The sequence below is a fragment of the Lissotriton vulgaris genome, chromosome 9 (genome assembly GCF_964263255.1).
Source record: "Lissotriton vulgaris chromosome 9, aLisVul1.2, whole genome shotgun sequence".
Classification (NCBI taxonomy): domain Eukaryota; kingdom Metazoa; phylum Chordata; class Amphibia; order Caudata; family Salamandridae; genus Lissotriton; species Lissotriton vulgaris.
Window position 1 is genome coordinate 1159808874 of NC_141697.1, and position 19527 is coordinate 1159828400.

Consider the following 19527-nt stretch of genomic DNA (forward strand, 5'->3'; position numbering starts at 1 on the left):
ATCCTACTGTAGACTGCGTGTCTTGGTGCAAACAAACGTGAAAACACGACATGGCACACATCCCTGTATGGCATGCCTGCGATCACTGCATACAGTATAGGTAAATCACCCCTACAGCAGGCCTTACAGCCCTAAGGCAAGATGCAATATACTACATGCGTGGAAATATCTGCACGAGTAGGTATCCCCTTGTTCTGGTCAATTTAATTGCATTCAGTACAAGTGACCAGGGAAGCCATTTTAAATACATGTGATGGGCACCGATGAAAGCGAGTTTCCCAGCTGCATGATGGCTTCACTGAAACCAGAGATGTTTGATATCACACATCTCATATTAATAAGCCCACACTGATTCAAGTGATGGATTTTTTAATACCTGCACCCAGAGGGCACCTTAGAGGTGCCCCCTGAAAACTTACCAACTACTAGTGTGCTCACTGACTGGTCCAGCCTGCCACCATGGACAAGTGTCTGGCTCCCAGACGTGATGGCCTTTACTCTCAGGAGGTCGGGACCAAAGCCTGCTCAGGCAGAGGGTGCCAACACCCCCTTCCACAGGATGGCCTGTGAATTAGCAATCCAAGACAGGGAGCTCCAAAGAGCCGACCGCCTTTGCTATGCAAATCTGGCTACCCTCACAGGAGAGGATGGAGACTACCCAGCCCCTTTGACCAGGGCCCGTTTTGCATCTGGGCAGGTGGGGAAATTTGTAGCCAGGGAAATGTGTTTGCCACAAGGCTAGTTACACCCCTAAGGTTGGCTACCTGATGTGAACACCAAATTTTATAGTCTGCCATCTTTGGGCCATATGTATCAAATGCCAATGCCAAATGGTATGTATTAAGGCAAAATAAGGAATCGCAAAATATGCGATTCCTTATTTTGCGATTGCATTTAAGGAATCGCAATTTTAGCGATTTCTTAAATGCAATGTAAGAAGCTTTAAAAAAATGCAAATTGGCCTTAAGGAATCGCCAATTACCACCAACTTCAAGTTGGTGGTAATTTGCGAATTTCTTGAAAAATTCACAATGTGAAGCACATACATGCCCTTAGGGCATGTATGTGTGCCACATGTGCACCCATGCTAATTTCAGGGGTGCAACAGGGTATCCTTTGGACACCGCTGCACCCTTGAAATTATTCTCAATTTGCGATTCTCAAATTGCGAATCGCAAACTGAGAATAACTTCCCATTCATTTCTATGGGCCTCCTGGCCCATAGAAATGAATGGGAAAGTATTCCTTAATTGCGATTTGCAATTTGCTGATCGCAATTAAGGAATACTAAGAAATCGCTAAAAAATTGCGATTTTGTACATACATCCCTATTTGCGATTCTCAAATAGCGAGTTCTTAAAAATCGCTATTTGAGAATCGCAAATAAGGTTGTTGATACATTTGGCCCTTTGTGATGGCAGAATTAGGCACTTTGGGGCAGGATTATGCCAACTTCCCACTACCCACTGGAAGTGGTCATATAGGGGGCATAGTTGGCTACTGCCCTACCCTTCTGGCACCAATAAATCAGATCTTGCCAACCCTAAAGAAGAAGAAAGACTAAGGATCTGCAAATGCTAGAACTGAGGAAGAAGCAACAGACTTGGCGCCACCCCTGCCGGCATATTCGCTTGTTCCCAACTATTGCGCCAAAGTCGTCTCATCCTGCAAGCTGCTGAGCCTCCAAATACCTGGGAGAACTGCCAGCCCTTCTGCCAAGACTCAAGGCCTCCAGTGGAGCAGTGGAGCTGTTACCCTGAACCCTGCAGGTACCAAAGTCCGAACTGTGAGGACTCCTGCTCTCCAAAGACCCGACACCAGAAAGCACCACTGCACCCAAGCCACCTAGCCCAAGTTGAAGTGGGCCAACGGTGCCCGCATGGTCCCCAGACCCTTCAGACTTTAAACCCACCTTGGGTTTCCCAGCTGTAGATTTCCCAACGCTACCTGCAGCCTCTGTGTGCAGGCCCCTTCTACTGCGACTGACTCCCGTGATGAAAATCCAATGCCTCAAGATACCTCTGCATCTGTCAACCCTGGCCTTAGCAGAAGTGGATTAAAAGTGTCTCCATGTCCCCGACCATTGTGAGGCTTGAGCCCCCCTGTTAGTGGAGACCGACTGGCCCACCAGTCCAAACCTGCAGCCTCCTTTCGACCGGACTGATCCCCTTTGACTAACAGTGGGTACCCAACACTGTATTGCACCACTGCACCCAGCCGCTGTAGTGCCTCTGGAGGTGACCTGCTGGGGCTGCCGTGGACCTTGCCCTGTACTCACCTTAAGTCCTGGGGATGGGCCTTATCGGTCTCTGTAAAGAACTTGCATGCAGTATTGTGTTTTTTGCTCCATGGGATAATATTGCCGCCTATGGAAATTGCACAATATCCATTTTTTAAACCTAAAAGTATTTCCCTCTCAAAACATACTTAACTTATTGTATTGTTTCCGGTGCCTAAATATAAATAAAGATAGGTGGTATTTTTATAAATTGGTGTGGATCTCCCTATTGTATTGAGTGTACCATTCCTTCACTTTGTGTACATTGCAGATGTTGAACACTCCTCTCTGATAAGCCTAAGGCTGCTCGATCCACACTACCCCCTAAAAGAACACATTGGGATCGCTAGAGCAAGCTCTTGTCCACTAGAAAGGGAATACCGGGACAGCTTCCTGCAAACATATACTCAAGATACAGAGTAACCAGCCAATGTCCAACAACGTTTGCATGTTTAGGCATTTAGTTCAATAAAGCATAATTGTCTTGTTTGGTAACCCACCTATTGTTCTAGGCTGCAGAGTGATAACTAGTTAACAAGGTGGTAATACTGCCATCACTGTACTACAGCATAGGCTGCAAAATGACTTCTAGTAACGACGTGTACTGCACCATAGAGGTTCAGTGAATGTTGTCGGGCAGAAATAATTCCAGTAAGGGATTTTTTTACTCCAGTTTTGGGTTCAAGAAGAATACAACCCATTTGTGGCTTTTATAATGCACTTGCTCAATTCAGTAATGTAAGCAGCCTCCAAAGTGCCACCTAATCAATGCTTGTAGTACTGCATCCCTGTCCATCCATGGTGGTTACCAAAAAGAATAGATGCAACTCTTGCTCAGTGAAACACTAAACATATTCGATTATACTTTCTTTTAGGCTGAAGGATTGGGGCAGAAGTGTATCATTTTTTATAATGTTCAACTGAGAGTAGAGTGATTGTATGATTTAGAACTTTCAACTTTTTTGATTCCCTGGTGCGTCGTGCCCAGGATGACGTAGTCACTGGTTGAACTGTGAAAGAAACAGCACGGGAACTCACTAAGGTCATTGTTGCATAGTCAGAGAGGTGTGGGTGGGTCCAGAATGCCAGATATATTGTTCTTAAGACATATCATCCTTGCTAAAATGAAGTAAACAAAAGTGGCTGGAAAGTGCAGAACAGCATACTACACAGAAGTGAGGATCTGTGCTGGATCAAATTGTGGGACAAGCTTGCCTTGAGAAACCCAGCTAGTAACCTTTCTTAGATGCTGTGACTCCCTTCATATTTTTGCTTCTATATTCATTTTTACATGAACCTCCATTTGATCTGGACGCGAACCAATGTTATGTTATGTTATGTTATGTTATTATTATACTTCTATAGCGCACGGCCACTCCACGGAGTATCCCGGCGCTTACACAATACACCTGCTATGACAAAGTGAGATGGTGCAATGCCTTCCAACTTTGAGGTTTGATTTACTAGAGATCCCTTTTTTCTTCCTTATCTCCAAGCAAGTTATCTTTGTTTGCAAAAAAGCAGCTAGTAACAACTCTGTATTACTAACATCTCCATCCTTCAGCAATGATGTCAAGGTTCAAAATGTCCCCAAGTAACTGCCTTTGAAACATACCCTTAACCCCTTCGATGCTTGTGACAAGGTCAACTCGTCATGGGTGTTACCTGTGCTGTGCGTTTGACGAGTTGACCTTGTCACGTAACAATGGATTTTGAAAATTGCAGCACAGCACGGGAAATAGCAGCAGCAATGATGCGGTTAATTAACCGATGACGCTGGTGAGAACTCCACCGGGTATGGGCCTGTGGTAGTCCATCTGTGTAATCTGGTGGTACTGAGAATGTCACGCAGTAGCAGCCTGATATGCCCCTATGCCATTTAGCAATGGTGGGAGACTTCAAACACTATAAATTCATCCAGGGATTTTTGGTATGATGAAAAATATGTGGTCTCAGCTAAGGTTGTGCAAGAGCACTCTAGACTGAGGTTGAAGTAAAAGAAGAAGTAGAGGAACAATTGAGTGGAGTCTGTGTGCCTCTGAGAAAGAATTGATAAGCGGTGGGGTCCTCCTGAAGTATGGATGAAAGTTCTCAGTGAAGAAACTGATCTGACTATGCAGTTAACCTTTACTGGCAAATACTGGTCCTCAATTTCCCAAAAAACTAAGTCACACTATGAAACCTGTGTACACGCGCTTCACCCAATCCACTAAATTCAAACATCACTTCTAAGCAGGGGAAATCCGTGCCATTTGTTTTCTGATATGATATTCTCAGTCGACTTAGTGCTTTGGTATGCACTCATTTTAAGGCAACATCGTACTACCTTTTAGACTGTTGATCGCCAAATTGATGCATCCTTTGCTTTTGGTTTGAGGAACCTATCTGTTCTTTGCTCTTTTAGTATCTTACCCTCTTTGTGTTTTTACTGGGGAGACTTGTAAGGCCCCGCCCTCGCACCCTGACTCAACCACAACGGGGTGTAATTGCTTGCTCCTAACTCCCTTAAAGAAGCGTCAATTCGATCCCAGTTTTCATTGCCACCCAATGCGCGTTCTCAATATGACTCACTTTATCCGAATCTTCTATCTTATCTAGCATCTTTGCCATCCTCTAACACCATTCCTCCCTCCCATCATACTACAGCCTCGATTATAGACTCCTCTCCTTCGGCTTCCTCTCTGTACAATTCACTCCGTTCCTCTACTGACAGATCCAAAACAAAGGTTGAACTAGCTTGGGAACTGGATTTCTCTTCAGATTGGCCAGTTGTTTTGTGGGACAAAATTTGACTCAAACTACACAAGACTTCTAGTGCTGCCAACACAACCCAAAAACTTTATTTTATTTACAACCGCACCCTTTTTACTCCCACTATCTTAATTCTGTCTCCCCTATCTCTCTAGCAATTAAGCTGGATCTCCTCTGGCTTCCTTTAGTGCACTACCTCTCCTCCTCTACCCCTTCCTCCATCACACATGATGTTCACTCTATTGAGGTTCGCAAACCACCTTGAGTTATTTTTTCTCATTTTAACGTCTATATCCATTATTATAAGTTTTTAATGCTTGCTTTGTCACTACTTAAAATATTGTTCATTATTTCAGGTATTGTTTCCATTACAGGTATATGATTATTGATGTATTTGATTATTGATGTATCAGAGTATCTCCCTCCTCCCTTCCCCTATTTCTTGTATAACTTTTTGCTTTTCATACTTTGACTGTTTTTTCACTGCTCACAATTTCTTTGTATTTCTTTATTGTTTAATAAACTTAAACTTAAAAAAAAATTTAAAAAAATAAAATAAAATAAAGAAGCGTCAATAATTTTAGCTATTCGCTAGAGGTCGCCCTCATGGAAACCATCTTTTACCTCTGGTGTGCTAGGAAATATGTCTCCCTCTCACGGAGGCTAAGAAACCCTGCTCCCAACTAGCAAAGACTCTTTCTACTGTTCCCCTTTGCACGTTATTGATCAAGCATTGACTTTATTACCCAAAACAACAATTGCCAGGATCTGCTATGATGTTGGCGTCCATTATATTCTGAGACCATCTTATTCTTGACCTTAGCCATCTTCTCAGACTGCACTTTCCACAACATGGACTTTGGTAATTTGCTAGGCAGCAATGTCTGTTAGCTGGATTTCCCATAATGGGTAAACCTGCCATTCAAGCATATCTTTTTTTCCCCCGACTTTTATATAGGACGAACTTGACCTGAAGGTAACAGAGCGCTTTACATGAGAACCAGTTGCGTTACAGACCAACACATTCATTTTTTAATGCCACAGGGAGATTAAGTGATTTGCCCAGAATCACAGGATGTTGAGTGTCCCTGCCGAGACTCGAACCCGGTTCCCCAGCATCCAGGTCCACCAGTCAAGCCATAAGGCCACATCTTCTACAACTGTATTATCTTGGCTTCCTGGATGCCTTAATTTATTTTTTCTGTTTATTTCTCAATGTGTAAGTCTCTTAGCAGGAGCATCTTGGGATGTGCATTCAATTCAAACAACTCTTGTATTGTTTCCCAGAGGCTTTCACAGCCACATCTGGATTACACTGCACCGCACAGTAGCATCTGCATCAAACATTGAATGAACCATTGATGTAACTCCCGTAACACAAGTCTGTCTGCCATTTATTTGTAGGCTTCATAGCAGGCAATGCAGGCTCTATAGGGCAAAGAGTAGGGGCAAGATAACTGGCGAAACCATGTTGCTGTTGTAGACAAAGCAACATTGTTTTCTCTTTTGTTTCAATGTCAATGTAAACAAATCTGATGCTTTTTAGATCAATATGGCATTGCTCAGCTCATGTGCTCTAGGAAGCTTCTGAGAAAAGTTACCCGTCTCAGTCTTGCCATTGCTTGAAGACAGTCGCTGCAATAGAATCCAGGCCAGTAGCGGCTGCTGTGCGGGCGGAGTGGCGGGCAGGGGGGACCGACGGACAGCAGAGAGGTGGGGGGGGGGCAGAGTAAAACAGACAACAAGGAAACATATCAAAACAAAATAGGAAAAAGAAACGTACATGCCGCTCACACTCTTCTCCATGTCCTTGCTGCAGCACACGCTATCAGGCTCCCTTGCGGCTAATCCTGATGCTGCTCTCATGTTTGAAAGCATTGTCAGGATTGGCCTGAGTGCTGTGAATTTGAACTTCTAGGGAGACTGGGAACCTGTGCTTTGGAGTCTGTGCTTTGCTGTCTCCAACCCAGCAACACAGCTGGTTTTGAGACAGCTCAGTGAGCATGTCGGTTTGGCCGGCCTTAGAATTTCTGCCAAATTGACATGCGCACTGATCACAGTGCAACCACTCCCTGTCACTCCCCTCGTGATGGCCCCACCCCCAAGACTCAGCGAGCCTTCAGAACCTAAAACATAAAATGATAATAAACCTGTTTTGTTATCGTTTTATTTTTCAGGTTTTGAGGCTGGCAAGGGAGGCGACTCTCCTCAGCCATAGCAGAGGAGAAACCACTGATCTTGGCAAAGTATTAACCCTGATGGGGCAATAGAACAACAGCTGGACTCTTTTGATGGATTTTTAAACCATTTCTTTGTTTTCCCATCGCCAACAACAAATTCTGACTAAGCAAGATTGAATGACATCTCAGCATGGTTTCAGAAGACAATTTTGCTATCCACATGATATTTCACCTGCCATGCTAGATGTGCCAGCAACCTCATGTGATCTCACTGGACTTTCAGGGTTGAATACCGCTTGGAATTTATGTAAATTTTAGGTATTCCAATCTTAAACGGGTAAGCCTGCATCCGGGTCAGTATCTTCAGGTTCAATATTGAGCGAACAAATTGGGAAATAGATTTTGTCATTGTACTGCATCTTCGGGAGCTGGTTTTATTACTCATATTTTTCTCTGCTGGCAGTCCCTTTCCCTCTTGTGTTTCCTCTGGTGGTGTTCACTCAAGCTGGTCTGTCTGGCACCCTGCACAGGTTGTACAATTGAGCTGGCAGACATCTTTCTCCTATTGCTTCCCTCCACTCAAGCTCTCTGATGCCACTGAAGATTTGATCTCATTAGTTTTCTTTACCGCATCGACAGAGGATAAAATGATTTTGGACAAGAAACTTTGTTTGTATGGCCTGCACGGTCAGCCCTGCAGTGCACATTAAAGACCAGCAGCCTACTGTCAGATGCCAACTGGCACGTAACTTGCATCACTGAGGCATGGCTTGGAGGTGGCTCAATCAGGTGTCCCAAAATCCATCCCCCACCGGCTTACAAAGTCCTCCTGAAGAACAGAGAGGGTAGGAGAGGTGCTGACCAACCACGGACTGATCTGCATTGCCATCCGTGACACTATTTACTCATCATTCCAACAAATAAAATCCCAAAATCTCAACCTTATCCTCTCTGCCCACTGCCCCATTGCTTGTAACACCGAAGGGTTAACACAGTATAAATATGAACAAACTACAAATTAGATGTAATGCTTTGTTTTGGTTCCCAGTACCCTTGTGCAGTGTCTTGTGGTTTGACGCCATTTTTTTTACCAGTTTTCCTTTATCTGCAAAGTATTCAAGTGTAATTTCTTGACTCTTTCTGTCTTGGCTGTCTTGTATTAATGGAAGCTTTACATTTTGTTCTTAATGACCTTATCACCTTCACAGATCCCTAAAGATGTCCCTTACTTGATTTAATTTTTTTTTCTTTTTTTTTTTATCCTCATTTTGCGATTGTATGTGTAAGGAGTTTTGGGAGTCTGTTGTTCCAACGTTCTATCCCGACACTACCCCAATGGATTTAATTTCTTTACATACTTTGGCCATGTGCAGTCCAAGTGTAGGGAAGCCCAGTGGCATAACACAAAATATGGGGTCTCCCTGCAGAGTGTGGCGACGGCCCCCCTTAGTCTCCCATATCTCACAGATATTCATTGACCTTAGGCTGAAAGTGCCATCCAGAGGAACCAATGGTGCTGCCGCTCAGACTATTGTCTGTTTCCAGTTTGCACAGAACAAGGCTTTCCTAACATATCCACCTTGAAGAATTTAAAAAGTTCCTGTTTGGGTACCACAGCCTCTTCAAATGAGTGCACAGCACATGCTCCCTTGATCACTTGCCATGTTAAATCTTTTCTTCCCACTAATGATTGGTTTGAATAATATTCCCAATTATAAATCACGTTATTTTATGGTTATAGATCCATCTATTCATATTTTATTAAGTAAAATATGGACATTTCAATTTTACTTCGCAAAAGTACATTGTTTAACTTTAACTTTCAGCTTACATTTCTTCGTCAACCAATTGGGGTTTCGGACAGAATATCTTGGGCAGATCATCGTGAGAAAAAATGTAATGACGTAAAGAACAGGGGCAAAAAAATTGTGAAGGAAACTATAGAGAGGTAGATCTAAATGTACTATACTTAACTCCATACATATGTACTTTGAAAACATAGCTTCAAGGTAAGTGGATTTAGAGTTAGGAATCGTAAATCTATATTTATCAATCTACATTTAACTTAGATTTTTGTACTCGATATGTAGTTCACAATATTTTTGTATCACCAAATCTGTCCCTCGATATTCTGATCTATCATCCTTTTATTGGCAGTTCATCAGTTAACATAAGGATTTCTTGCCGGTCGCAGTCTCAATGTTTTCTTTCACTTTCAGAGCACTGCCACTCTAATATATTGTAGAAAAATGTATTTGAAATGTATTTGTCATGCTTTTAAGTTTTTAAGATGTTATTACAGAAAACCATGGAAAAGACGCTACAACAGGGCTTGTTTGCATGAATCTTTCTAACATTTCTGCCTGCTAACACTCCCAAAAAGATATTATTTGTCAGTTTTAACAGGTCCGTGCAGTTTCCCATCTGCATCAGTGTACAGGGCAGAAACAAGTCAAACCATGTTACCCACAGAGCAGAAACGTGACAAAGACTCATGTATACGATGGAAAAGCAATACCTATATCAAACTATTGGCTAATCCTTTTTGGTACACGCCAGAGAAGGGGAACGAGGCGACCAGGAGCACAGAATTCACGTACCTTCCACTCTATTAACCTGGACAGCCCATCGCCCACAGCAAAATATTATTCAAGCATGTTAAAGTTCTTATTGAAAACCAATCATCGTGTCTAATTTTTTCTTAAGTCTTCTGTTAGCCGCCTGGTGTCATATTACAGAAAATGTGCAGCGTGTTAGTGTGTGGCGGAGCGCCGCATAATACAGAAGGCTAACATAGTATTGCTGTTGGGTCCTACATTGCTCTTTAGCCCATGCTTAATTTGTGATGGTGTTTGCTGGTGCTCAGCACAGGCACTTTTTTCTTAGCTCTAGCGGTTTTTATGACAGTTCACTGCATGGTGGCGCTGGCTAGTTTTGACCAGAGCACATCATCAGGGTGTTTAGTAATTTTGATGTACATTAAAAAATAATCACAGAGTGCCAAGGCCATTCTTAACACATTGGGGGACCTCGAAAAGCCAAGATTGTTATATCTATGGCAGTGTGATGGTTGGCAGGTGGTGTTGAGACTGGCATTTGGCAGTGCTTGTACCTAACAGTCTTCTGTTAGCCGCCTGGTGTCATATTACAGAAAATGTGCAGTGTGTTAGTGTGTTTCGGAGCGCCGCATAATACAGAAGGCTAACATTGTATTGCTGTTGGGTCCTACATTGCTCCCCATGCTTAATTTGTGATGGTGTTTGCTGGTGCTCAGCACAGGCACTTTTTTCTTAGCTCTAGTGGTTTTTAAGACAGTTCACTGCAGGGTGGCGCTGGCTAGTTTTGACCAGAGCGCATCATCAGGGTGTTTAGCAATTTAATGTACATTAAAAAATAATCACAGAGTGCCAAGGCCATTCTTAACACATTGGGGGACGTGGAAAAGCCAACATTGTTATATTTATGGCAGTGTGATGGTTGGCAGGTGGTTTTGGGACTTGCATTTGGCAGCGCTTGTGGGGTAGCGGTTGGTGTAAGTAGCAGTGACCTCCTGAAAGATACCTTGGGCATTGGCACATCCTAATTGACAAATTAAGCCCTTGTGCCCTAGGCACTTATTATGATAGGCTGTACCTGTTAAACTGAACATCCTGAGGGTCACTCCATGCCTTGTGAAGGAATGCTGCCCCAGCTTTTGAGGGGGAGTGCGGGGTCACATGACTGCTCTAATATTTGAGGAGGGTCTGAAGCTGCCTGCACCAGCCCGGTGCAAGAGTTTGGATATACCCTTTTGCTCTGTACCCTGACTTTAGAATGAAGACCAACACCCTGAGCCTGTCACCCACGCTCGCCATCTACAGCATATCCACTCAGCCCATTTACGAAAAGTCATGGGGGGAAGAAATGGCGCAGCAGCCAGAGCTGCAGACTCACTAGCCGGGGATCCGGGTTTGAGTCTCGGCGTCAGTGCAAAATCCTTTGATTCTGTGCAAATCAATTAATCTCCCCGTGCCCATGGACAGCGCCTGGATACCCCCATGGGTGATAAGCCATGCTATATAAATGGACAAACTTACTTACTCATGCCAAGCCACTAAAAAGTAGCCTTTGAATAAAGAAGTGGGCCATGCATAGTCTCGCTCCTCCTCTGCCAGACACACATCTAACATACACCCTTAGGACAGAAGCCTGTAAATCATGTGTGCCCATGTTTCCTTTTCTTGAATGATGGTGTCTCCTGCAAGCCTACTTAATTCGGCTATCAATAAACATATAGGGCCTTTTTTACAAGAAAATAACGCAGCGCGGTGCCGCAAGCCATTAGGGTGCGCCGCGCTGTGTGAATTGCAAAGCAAATGGATGCATCATATCTACAACGAGACGACAAATCCCTTTTCCCAACCCTGTGCTGGTGCACAATGGGCTGCCATGCGCCGACGCAGGCACCCTTGCACCATGGTGGAAGGGCGCCTGTGTCTTGGGGATGATTATTTTTCTGCAGGAAGGGACTCCTTCCTGCACAGAAACATCACAAGAGGGGTTTTCCTCTTCCTATGTGTGCTGCAGAATGCAGCATGCATAGAAAGGGGAAAAAACGGGGAGAAATGAAAAAAAATGTCCTCGTTGCGCCTCCCTACGCCTCCCATTGGGAGGCGTAGCAATCTGATGCATTTCCAGATTTACAATTTCTGCTACATCTGGAAAGGGGGCAGAAGCCAGGGGTGCTGCGTGGGAACACCCACAGCAACACCCATGGCACGCCCCTTTCACGCCAAGTGTTGCCTGTAAAGGGGCCATATTTACTAGGACACGAAAAGCCAAGCAGGGTGGCTTTACATGTCCTTGTAAATATGGGCAGCAGGTTGCGCCACCGGCGCATCACAAAAGTGACACATCAGTGGCACAAGGGGCTTGTAACTAAGCCTCATGTCATCTGTCAATAGTGCGAAGAGACCTCATTTGAGCTTTCTACAAACACACATGTGGGGTTAGGTTTATGATATGAAAGCATTGCCCAAGATCACAAGTGGATGCGTTGACAGATTTCACTTTTGTCTATCAGGTGGAAACTCAATGGATTTGAGGTGGATCCAACTGCGGATGGTCGCTATGTACAAGACGATGGAGGTCTGGTCATCATGAACCCCAACAAGACGCAGGACACTGGCACCTATCAGTGCATCGCAAGCAACAGCCTCGGGACCATTGTGAGCCGAGAAGCCAAGCTGCAGTTCGCCTGTGAGTAGTCACTGTGCCTGATGTTTGAAGCATATGTCTGTAAATGTGCTGACAATGGGCTTTGCGGCCGCAGGGGCTGCAGGCCACCAGACTGCAGATTACGTGTCAATGGAATAATTCAGCACCACCTGACCTCAGTGCCAGGTGGAATGAGGTCCTGCCCGTGATGACGTTCATGACGCCTTTTTATAGAGCGCGAGGCAGTGGCAGCGCCGCGAGGTGAGTGCGGCAGGCGCTTGAGTCAGCCAGAGTCAAATGGTCAGAAAGCAGCAATTACAGTTCTCTCCGTCTTAGATGTCATTCCTGTCACCCACTCGAAATGGGAACTGTAACAATATATTAGAAAAAGCATTACTTCTCTCATATGTGACACTGAATGTGATTGGCTGAAAAAATAAGAAGTGCTCAAACTCTTTGGGAGAGCACACATATGTGTAGTGCTCCAGGGACAGGCTCAGGTGCAGTTGGCGTGGTTTTTAAGCGCTATTGGGCTTATTTACAAGGCGATTGCGCCACTGTTGCATCATTTTTAACATGGGAAAAGTGACGCAAAAGTGGCGCATGGGCCTTGTTAATCTGCCCCTCTGTGTCTCAGATGAGAACAAGGGTGTGTGAAATTTCTCTTGAGCTGTGAGTGAACGTTTGTGCTATGGGAGTTGATTCTAATCACTATATCATCTAAAAATGTGAGAAGAAAATGTATTGGGGTCTTCCATTTTTTTAGAGCATTCTGTGTTCTCTTGTGCAGCAGGGCTTGATTTTAAGCTCTTTGAAATCTGAAAGTGTGAGTGTGTGTTAACATTCATTCTGAAGGTCATGTTTGGCGTCTCATGCAAAATGTGTTGATTTTAAGAGATGGGGGATTTGAAATTCTGAGTTGAGGAATAGAATTGTTCAGTTTCTTTCTGAGAGCCATCTGTGGTGTCTTGTGCAATGGGATTTGATTCTAAGAAGTGCTATGAGATCTGAACGTCTGAGATGAGAAAAATGGGCGTTCAATTTCTTCCTTAGGGTCACGAGTGGTTTCTTGTTCAATAACAGTTTAATAATAGAGATATGGGATCTAAAAACTGAGAACAGACCTCTGAGGCCAGATTTACAAAGCTGTCACTCAACATGGTTGCTGCGCTACGTTGCGTCAGAGGGAGAGAGCAAGACAGCTCCATACTAAGATATGGTACTCCTGCTCTCTTCCCTTTGCTGGTGCTCCGGCAGGCTGCCTAGCACCATGCACAATACAAAGATGTCTGTTGTGATTTATTGCCTTTTTTTGTATCAGAAGCGTGACCTTACAGTACAAAATACTATGCTTAGACACACTTTAAAACTTTTTTCACTTTGCAGCACATTTGCAAAGTCAGAGAAGCTTGGCGAAATAAAAAAAAATCTCCTTTTTAACACCTGCCTCAAACAGGCATTATTTGTACTGGAAAGCCCTGTCTGCCAATGTTAGTAGATAAGGCTTTCCATCAAGAAACCTGGGACCCATGTACACCCATGGAACACTCCACTGATGCAAAGTAATGGAATGCAGCGCTTCCAATAGTTTCAGAGGGTAAGTGTGCCAACAAGGGATTTTCTAATGTACACACAGTTTTAGCATTCAAAATGCAAATAATGATGGCAGGCACTATTTAGTCGCTTGCATTATATCATTCAAAAATTCAATTGACTCATTTGTACTTGAACCAATCTGTTACAAACAAATTCTTGCACAGGTGTAAATGTTTAAAAAAAAAAAATGTATAGTGATTTTTTTTTAAAGGGTACAAAGAAGAATATTTAAGTAAAATAATACATAGCAACTGAGGTTTCCAGATATTTTGATGTTACAAGCACCTCTTTGTCACTATTGTGGACACCTCATTCCAAAATAATATATAGAACAAGAAAATGTGACTGATTAAACAGAAAACAGATCCGTGAACAAAACAATTTAACATGAATGTAGGTGTAATTGTCAAAGTTTCGGTCTAAATTGTAGACATCAGCTAGACCATCTTCAGGACGTAAAATTCAAGTGTTGGATGACCCTTAAGGAGTTATATTAACTGATTCAGGTTGTAGTTAAATCCATTAAGATTTACTGGTTAGAGAACGACGAAGGAGCTGTTGATTAGCAACCACTGCTTCAAGAATAGAACATGCAGGCAAGAAGAATTAACGATGAACCTGCTGGTTTCCTTGACTGGCTACGGTATGTCAGAATCTAGCTTGTGTCTAGAAAATGTACGGGCCTGGCTTCAAAGGACGTACCGCTGTGGTATGTCCTTTGAAACATGTTCTTCATCCAACACTTAAATTTCACATCTTGAAGACGGTCTAGCTGATGTCTCCAATTTACACCAAAACATCGACAATTACACCTACTTTCATGTTAAATTGTTTTGTTCATGTAACAGGTTGGTTCAAGTACAAATGAGTCAATTGAATTTTTGAATGATTTAATGCAAGTGACTGAATAGAGCTTGTCAACATTATTTGTATATTGAATGCTAAAACTGATTGTACATTAGAAAATCCCTTGTAGGCACACTTACCTGCTAAACTATTGATCACCCAAGCCTGCAAGGGTATATAGGTTTTCCAACTTTCTCTTATATCCATTAATTTCAGGCAAGTTTAGCACTGGAAAAAACACTTGGTGACGCAAACCCTGTGCAAAATGTTAGTAAATCTGTCCATGGGTGTTCATTTTCTTTCTGAGGAGACATAAGTGAGCTTCTGTGCAAAAGAAGTTGAATCAAAAAGTTCCTGTATTGAAAACTATGCGAAGAGAACACAGGGTGTTACATTTCTTTCTGACAACCAAGCCTGCTGTCTTATGAAATTGGATGTAGTGCTAACGTTTGTGATACTTTAGGTCTAGAAAGGGGAAATGTGCTCAGTTTCTTTCTGAAGGCATCAGTTTGTCTCTATGAAACTGAATGGCCTCATACTCCCAAAAACATCTAAAAAAGTCTTCTGTCCTTATTTTGTGCCTTGGGGCAAGCACAAACAGTACCTGGAGCACTGCCTGAAGCTCTGTGCCTTAAAGCAAGTCTTATTTCTTTGAAAAAAATACTTTCTTCCCACCAAGTGATTCTTTTTAGCTAGTTGGGAAGGTTTTTGGTTTAGGTAGACAGGTCCTTGCACGAAGTTCAAGCTTTTTACATAAAATGGCTGTGTTGCTCTTTTTCTTGTGCCCTGTGCTAGTTTACAACAATGAGCTGTTTAGAGACATGTTACATATTTGCTAATACCGTGCTATTTTGCAGCATTGGTTTGTTGTAGTACTCAGTGTGTTTTACACAAATCAAAAGTCAATGTTTGTATTTTGTCTATTGTGTGTGATTTCCTCCATTTTTTCAGTGTTGGTCTCAGCTGTTAGCAGCAGCAAAAATCAATGTTTATTGCACACAAGTGCAAGTTTTTCTTTTTGATATTGTCAAACAGCATTGTCTGCTGCAAAAAGAAATGGAGCAAAGACAACTTAGCGTATCCTAAGTGGTGGCCAGTTAGCCCCCATACTTTATAGGTCTCTCCTACCAGACAGCATAAGCTGTCTCGTTGCAAAAGATCTATTGTGGGCTACCAAGCTATGGCGGAGGAGCGTCACCCCACTGCTATCTCGGAGTGCGAGAAGCAGAAACATAAAATGGTAATAACTTTGAGTTATTACTATTGTATGTTTGCGTTGCGGGCGGGTGGTTGGGTGGCTGGGGCTGCTCTGCTCTCCGAGCAGGGGAGGAGTGGTGTGTCCACTCCTGAGAGCACAAAGGCTGTTTGGTTGGCCATCTCGGGCCGCCAAACCAGTCATGCACACTTTTCCCTTCTCCATGCCGCCCGCATTGAGAAGATACCCACCCCATAAGCCCCTGGCTGGGCTCCGTCCCGAACAATCACAGCGCTGCTTGCTGCATTGTGATTGGCTTTAGGGAGGGAGCCTGGCTGCCTACTTCCTGTTCCTGTCGGAAGCAGGAGAGCAGGAGCGGAGAAAACGCAGGACCCGGCCTCAAGGTAAGTTTAGATTATTATTATTTTTAATTAAACCCCCCTGCGTGACCTCCCCATGACCCCCCAACCCGCACGACCCCCCCACGAGCCATGATGGGCACGAATGCCACCATTAACCTACAGTGGGTATCAAGCTAATCTCTATTATTTCAGTAAATTGTTATTGTTTTTTTTTTACATACACATACATATAAGACATATAACATCATACACTTTTAATGGATAACTCGTTCCAGGGTTTCTGCCCAGGCTCGTTGGGTCGTGTAGCTCTACTTTACAGATGTATACATGCTAGGCTGATCCCCTTATCCAATTGTCCCTAACCACCATTTTAACTGGCTGACTTGTAGCAGTCCACAGCTCACTTTTAGGGAAGTACCTTTTCTATTTATGCTGCTCATTCTCCTGTTTGCTCTCCTCCCTTGTTTGCTGCTGTCCGCCCTGCAGCTCTGTACAGCTTGACACTCCTTTCTACTTCCCATTGCTTCTACTCCCCCACCTACACTCTGTTTCACCCTCCCAACCTTCTGCCCACTGCCCATAGCTTCCCCCCTCCCACTCCTCTGAAGCAACAAATGCTTCAGTATTTTTATTTTTTATTTCTGCAGGGTCTGGCAGCTACCATTTGCTCCAGGCCGTTCCCCAATGCACCAAGTGCTTTTGGGCTAACAATTGTTATTTAGTTTTTACATTTACCAGTCTACTTCGTGCCCACTACCTTTGATCAGTAGATTTTAAAGAAGAGAAAATGCTGCTGTCTTATTACATTGCCACACACATATGCTATCATGAGAGCATCAGCAAGGTGACATGGGCCGCATTTTCTCTGCGTAATCGCATCCTTTTTTTCTGCTTTTCCCCGATGCTGCACAGCATCGACAAAAGTCCTTGGCACAGCAAATAGGTCACAAGGTGAGACCTATTGGCTTTGCCAGTGCTTGGTGTTAGTTTGCAGCGCATTCAATCAAACGGTACAGTTCCAGGGCTCATTAATTCCCATGGCTTTAAGGGATTTCGCCATGGTAAAGCAACCCCAAATTGTTGACTGAATGAGATACTGTTGAATTCAGTCCTGTGTTTCCCTACCAAACAAAACACACAGCTTCCCAGACTCTTCTGACAGCACCCATGTAACATTTACCATATGCATGCATATATACATACATACAGGAGAAATGACTGAACACTGTCAGTCAGAGACATCCTGAGCAAAGTGGTTTTGGGATATGAGTAACATTTAGAAGAATATCTGGATATTTGAGTTAAGTAAGTAAGATGTTAGATCAAATAATAGGATTTTGTATTTGGAGAAAACAGAGATGTTAAGATAAACCAAAAACAGTTAATCGTTACAGAAGGCCATTAAAAGATAAATAAAAAACCATTTGGGACGCTAATGAGGAACATCTCATGGATTTAATAGACATTTATAGATTTGCAAGCTGTTGGTCATATGGTGCCCAAAAGATCAATATTCCTGCAAATCAATTAGAAATACACTATGAGGAAGAGGAGTGCATCTTTACATTGGATGCGTACACCTTTTGTGACCCATAAATCTTCAGTTTTGTTCAATGAATTACATGGTTTACAGATAGCCTTGGTCACCAATGGTTTGGGCATGTTCACCAAATAATGCACTGCTGATCTATAGGCTGGGGATATAATTGGTTCTAGTCAATTCATTTCAAAAACATAGTTCCTAGCATCTCAAACAAGGTAACCGGAATACCTCTTCCTACTGGAATGATGTTCTAAGCCATTACCTCTAGGTGCACACAGGTATCGGGTTACTTGTAATTAGCGGTTATCTTACGTGGGTAGCTGCCGGGGGGAAAAGGCTATTCTGCACTTACTTCCAGATTTTCCTATCCTACTTATGGATTTAGATTTGAATGAACTTGTGATTGTATTGGAACCAGTCTTCCACAGGTTAGCACCTGTTATATTTAACCTATTTTTATTATGCACGCGTAAACTTCCATACTTCCTGATTGGCGGGTTTCTCGTAAATCTTGACTGTTTTGTCTTCATGATTACAGTACATTGGCTAGTCTTGGCCTAGTCCAAGTGGAAATAGATTACATGCAAATTGAGTGCCATGACCTTGAGGCAGTTTCTAGTCTGAGTTTCTTCTGCAGGAATCTCCTAAAATTAACCCTAAAATTAACTATAGAGCTGGTGAGCTACTTTACTTAGACCTCAGGGTCAAAGGATGGCTCAAATGTTTATATTTGTTATTTTTTAGCATTTTTTAAGGCTAGAAGGTCAATTTGGCTAACAGCTCAAAAACAGGAAGTGATCCGGACCTTTCCAGGCCTCTATAGATGTCCAAAGAGCCTGATCCTTCCCTGTGGATAGCCCATTCCTGAAAGCATCTCCTGTTTGATTCCAGATACTTGAATACTTCCTGTTTCTTGAATATTTTACTTGGTTCCTTGCATTAACTTGTTGTAGGCAAATCCTGCAGTCATGTTTGATATCTGTCTTAACAGAAGTGTTTTGCATTAATATTGTTTCATGGTTGGTTTTCAGGCTCACCTTCTTAGAATGAGTTTTACGCAGGATATGGTACCTCCTTCCGCATAAAATAAATACGGTCTGACAGCTGCTTGTTCCCTGCCTCACCCCTGAAGACATTATCAATTCAGACTTTATTACTACGCTAGCCAAACTAGCAGCTCTCATAGGCTGTCTACTAAACGCCTGATCTTGTTACCCACTTATCATGGCAGGGAGCTGGGAGCTGTGATATTGTTTGTCAGTCTAACCTAATTGGTTCATTTCCCTTCCGCGTGTTCCTCGCCATAGTTCTGTGAGGAGGTTTGCGTGGTTCAACTTCGATGAAAGATGACAACGAAAAACATGGCGCCCGTCTCCTCCTTCGATGCTTACAGATCAATCAATCAGGGGTTTATAAAGCGCGCTACTCACCCGTGAGGGTCTCAAGGCGCTGGAGAACAGATAACATTAATAGCCAATAGACTGGAAATTCAGCTGCTCAACTTTTTTACAATTGCAAGTCTAGAGCCATAAATTTAATGCAGGAACTGAAGCAGCTAATTACCCAATTTTAAATGGCTC

The 19527-nt window shown here is 43.2% G+C and overlaps 1 protein-coding gene across 2 annotated transcripts in view; it reads left to right on the forward strand.

Annotated features, from left to right (window-relative positions):
* Window positions 1–19527, forward strand: part of LOC147692947 (contactin-4-like) — a 697785-nt gene that overhangs the window by 206110 nt on the left and 472148 nt on the right. For both annotated transcript variants that reach the window (XM_086939200.1, XM_086939201.1), the window contains exon 3: window positions 12272–12447. In XM_086939200.1, coding sequence (XP_086795326.1) covers window positions 12272–12447 — 176 coding nt within the window. The remainder of the gene's footprint in view (window positions 1–12271; window positions 12448–19527) is intronic.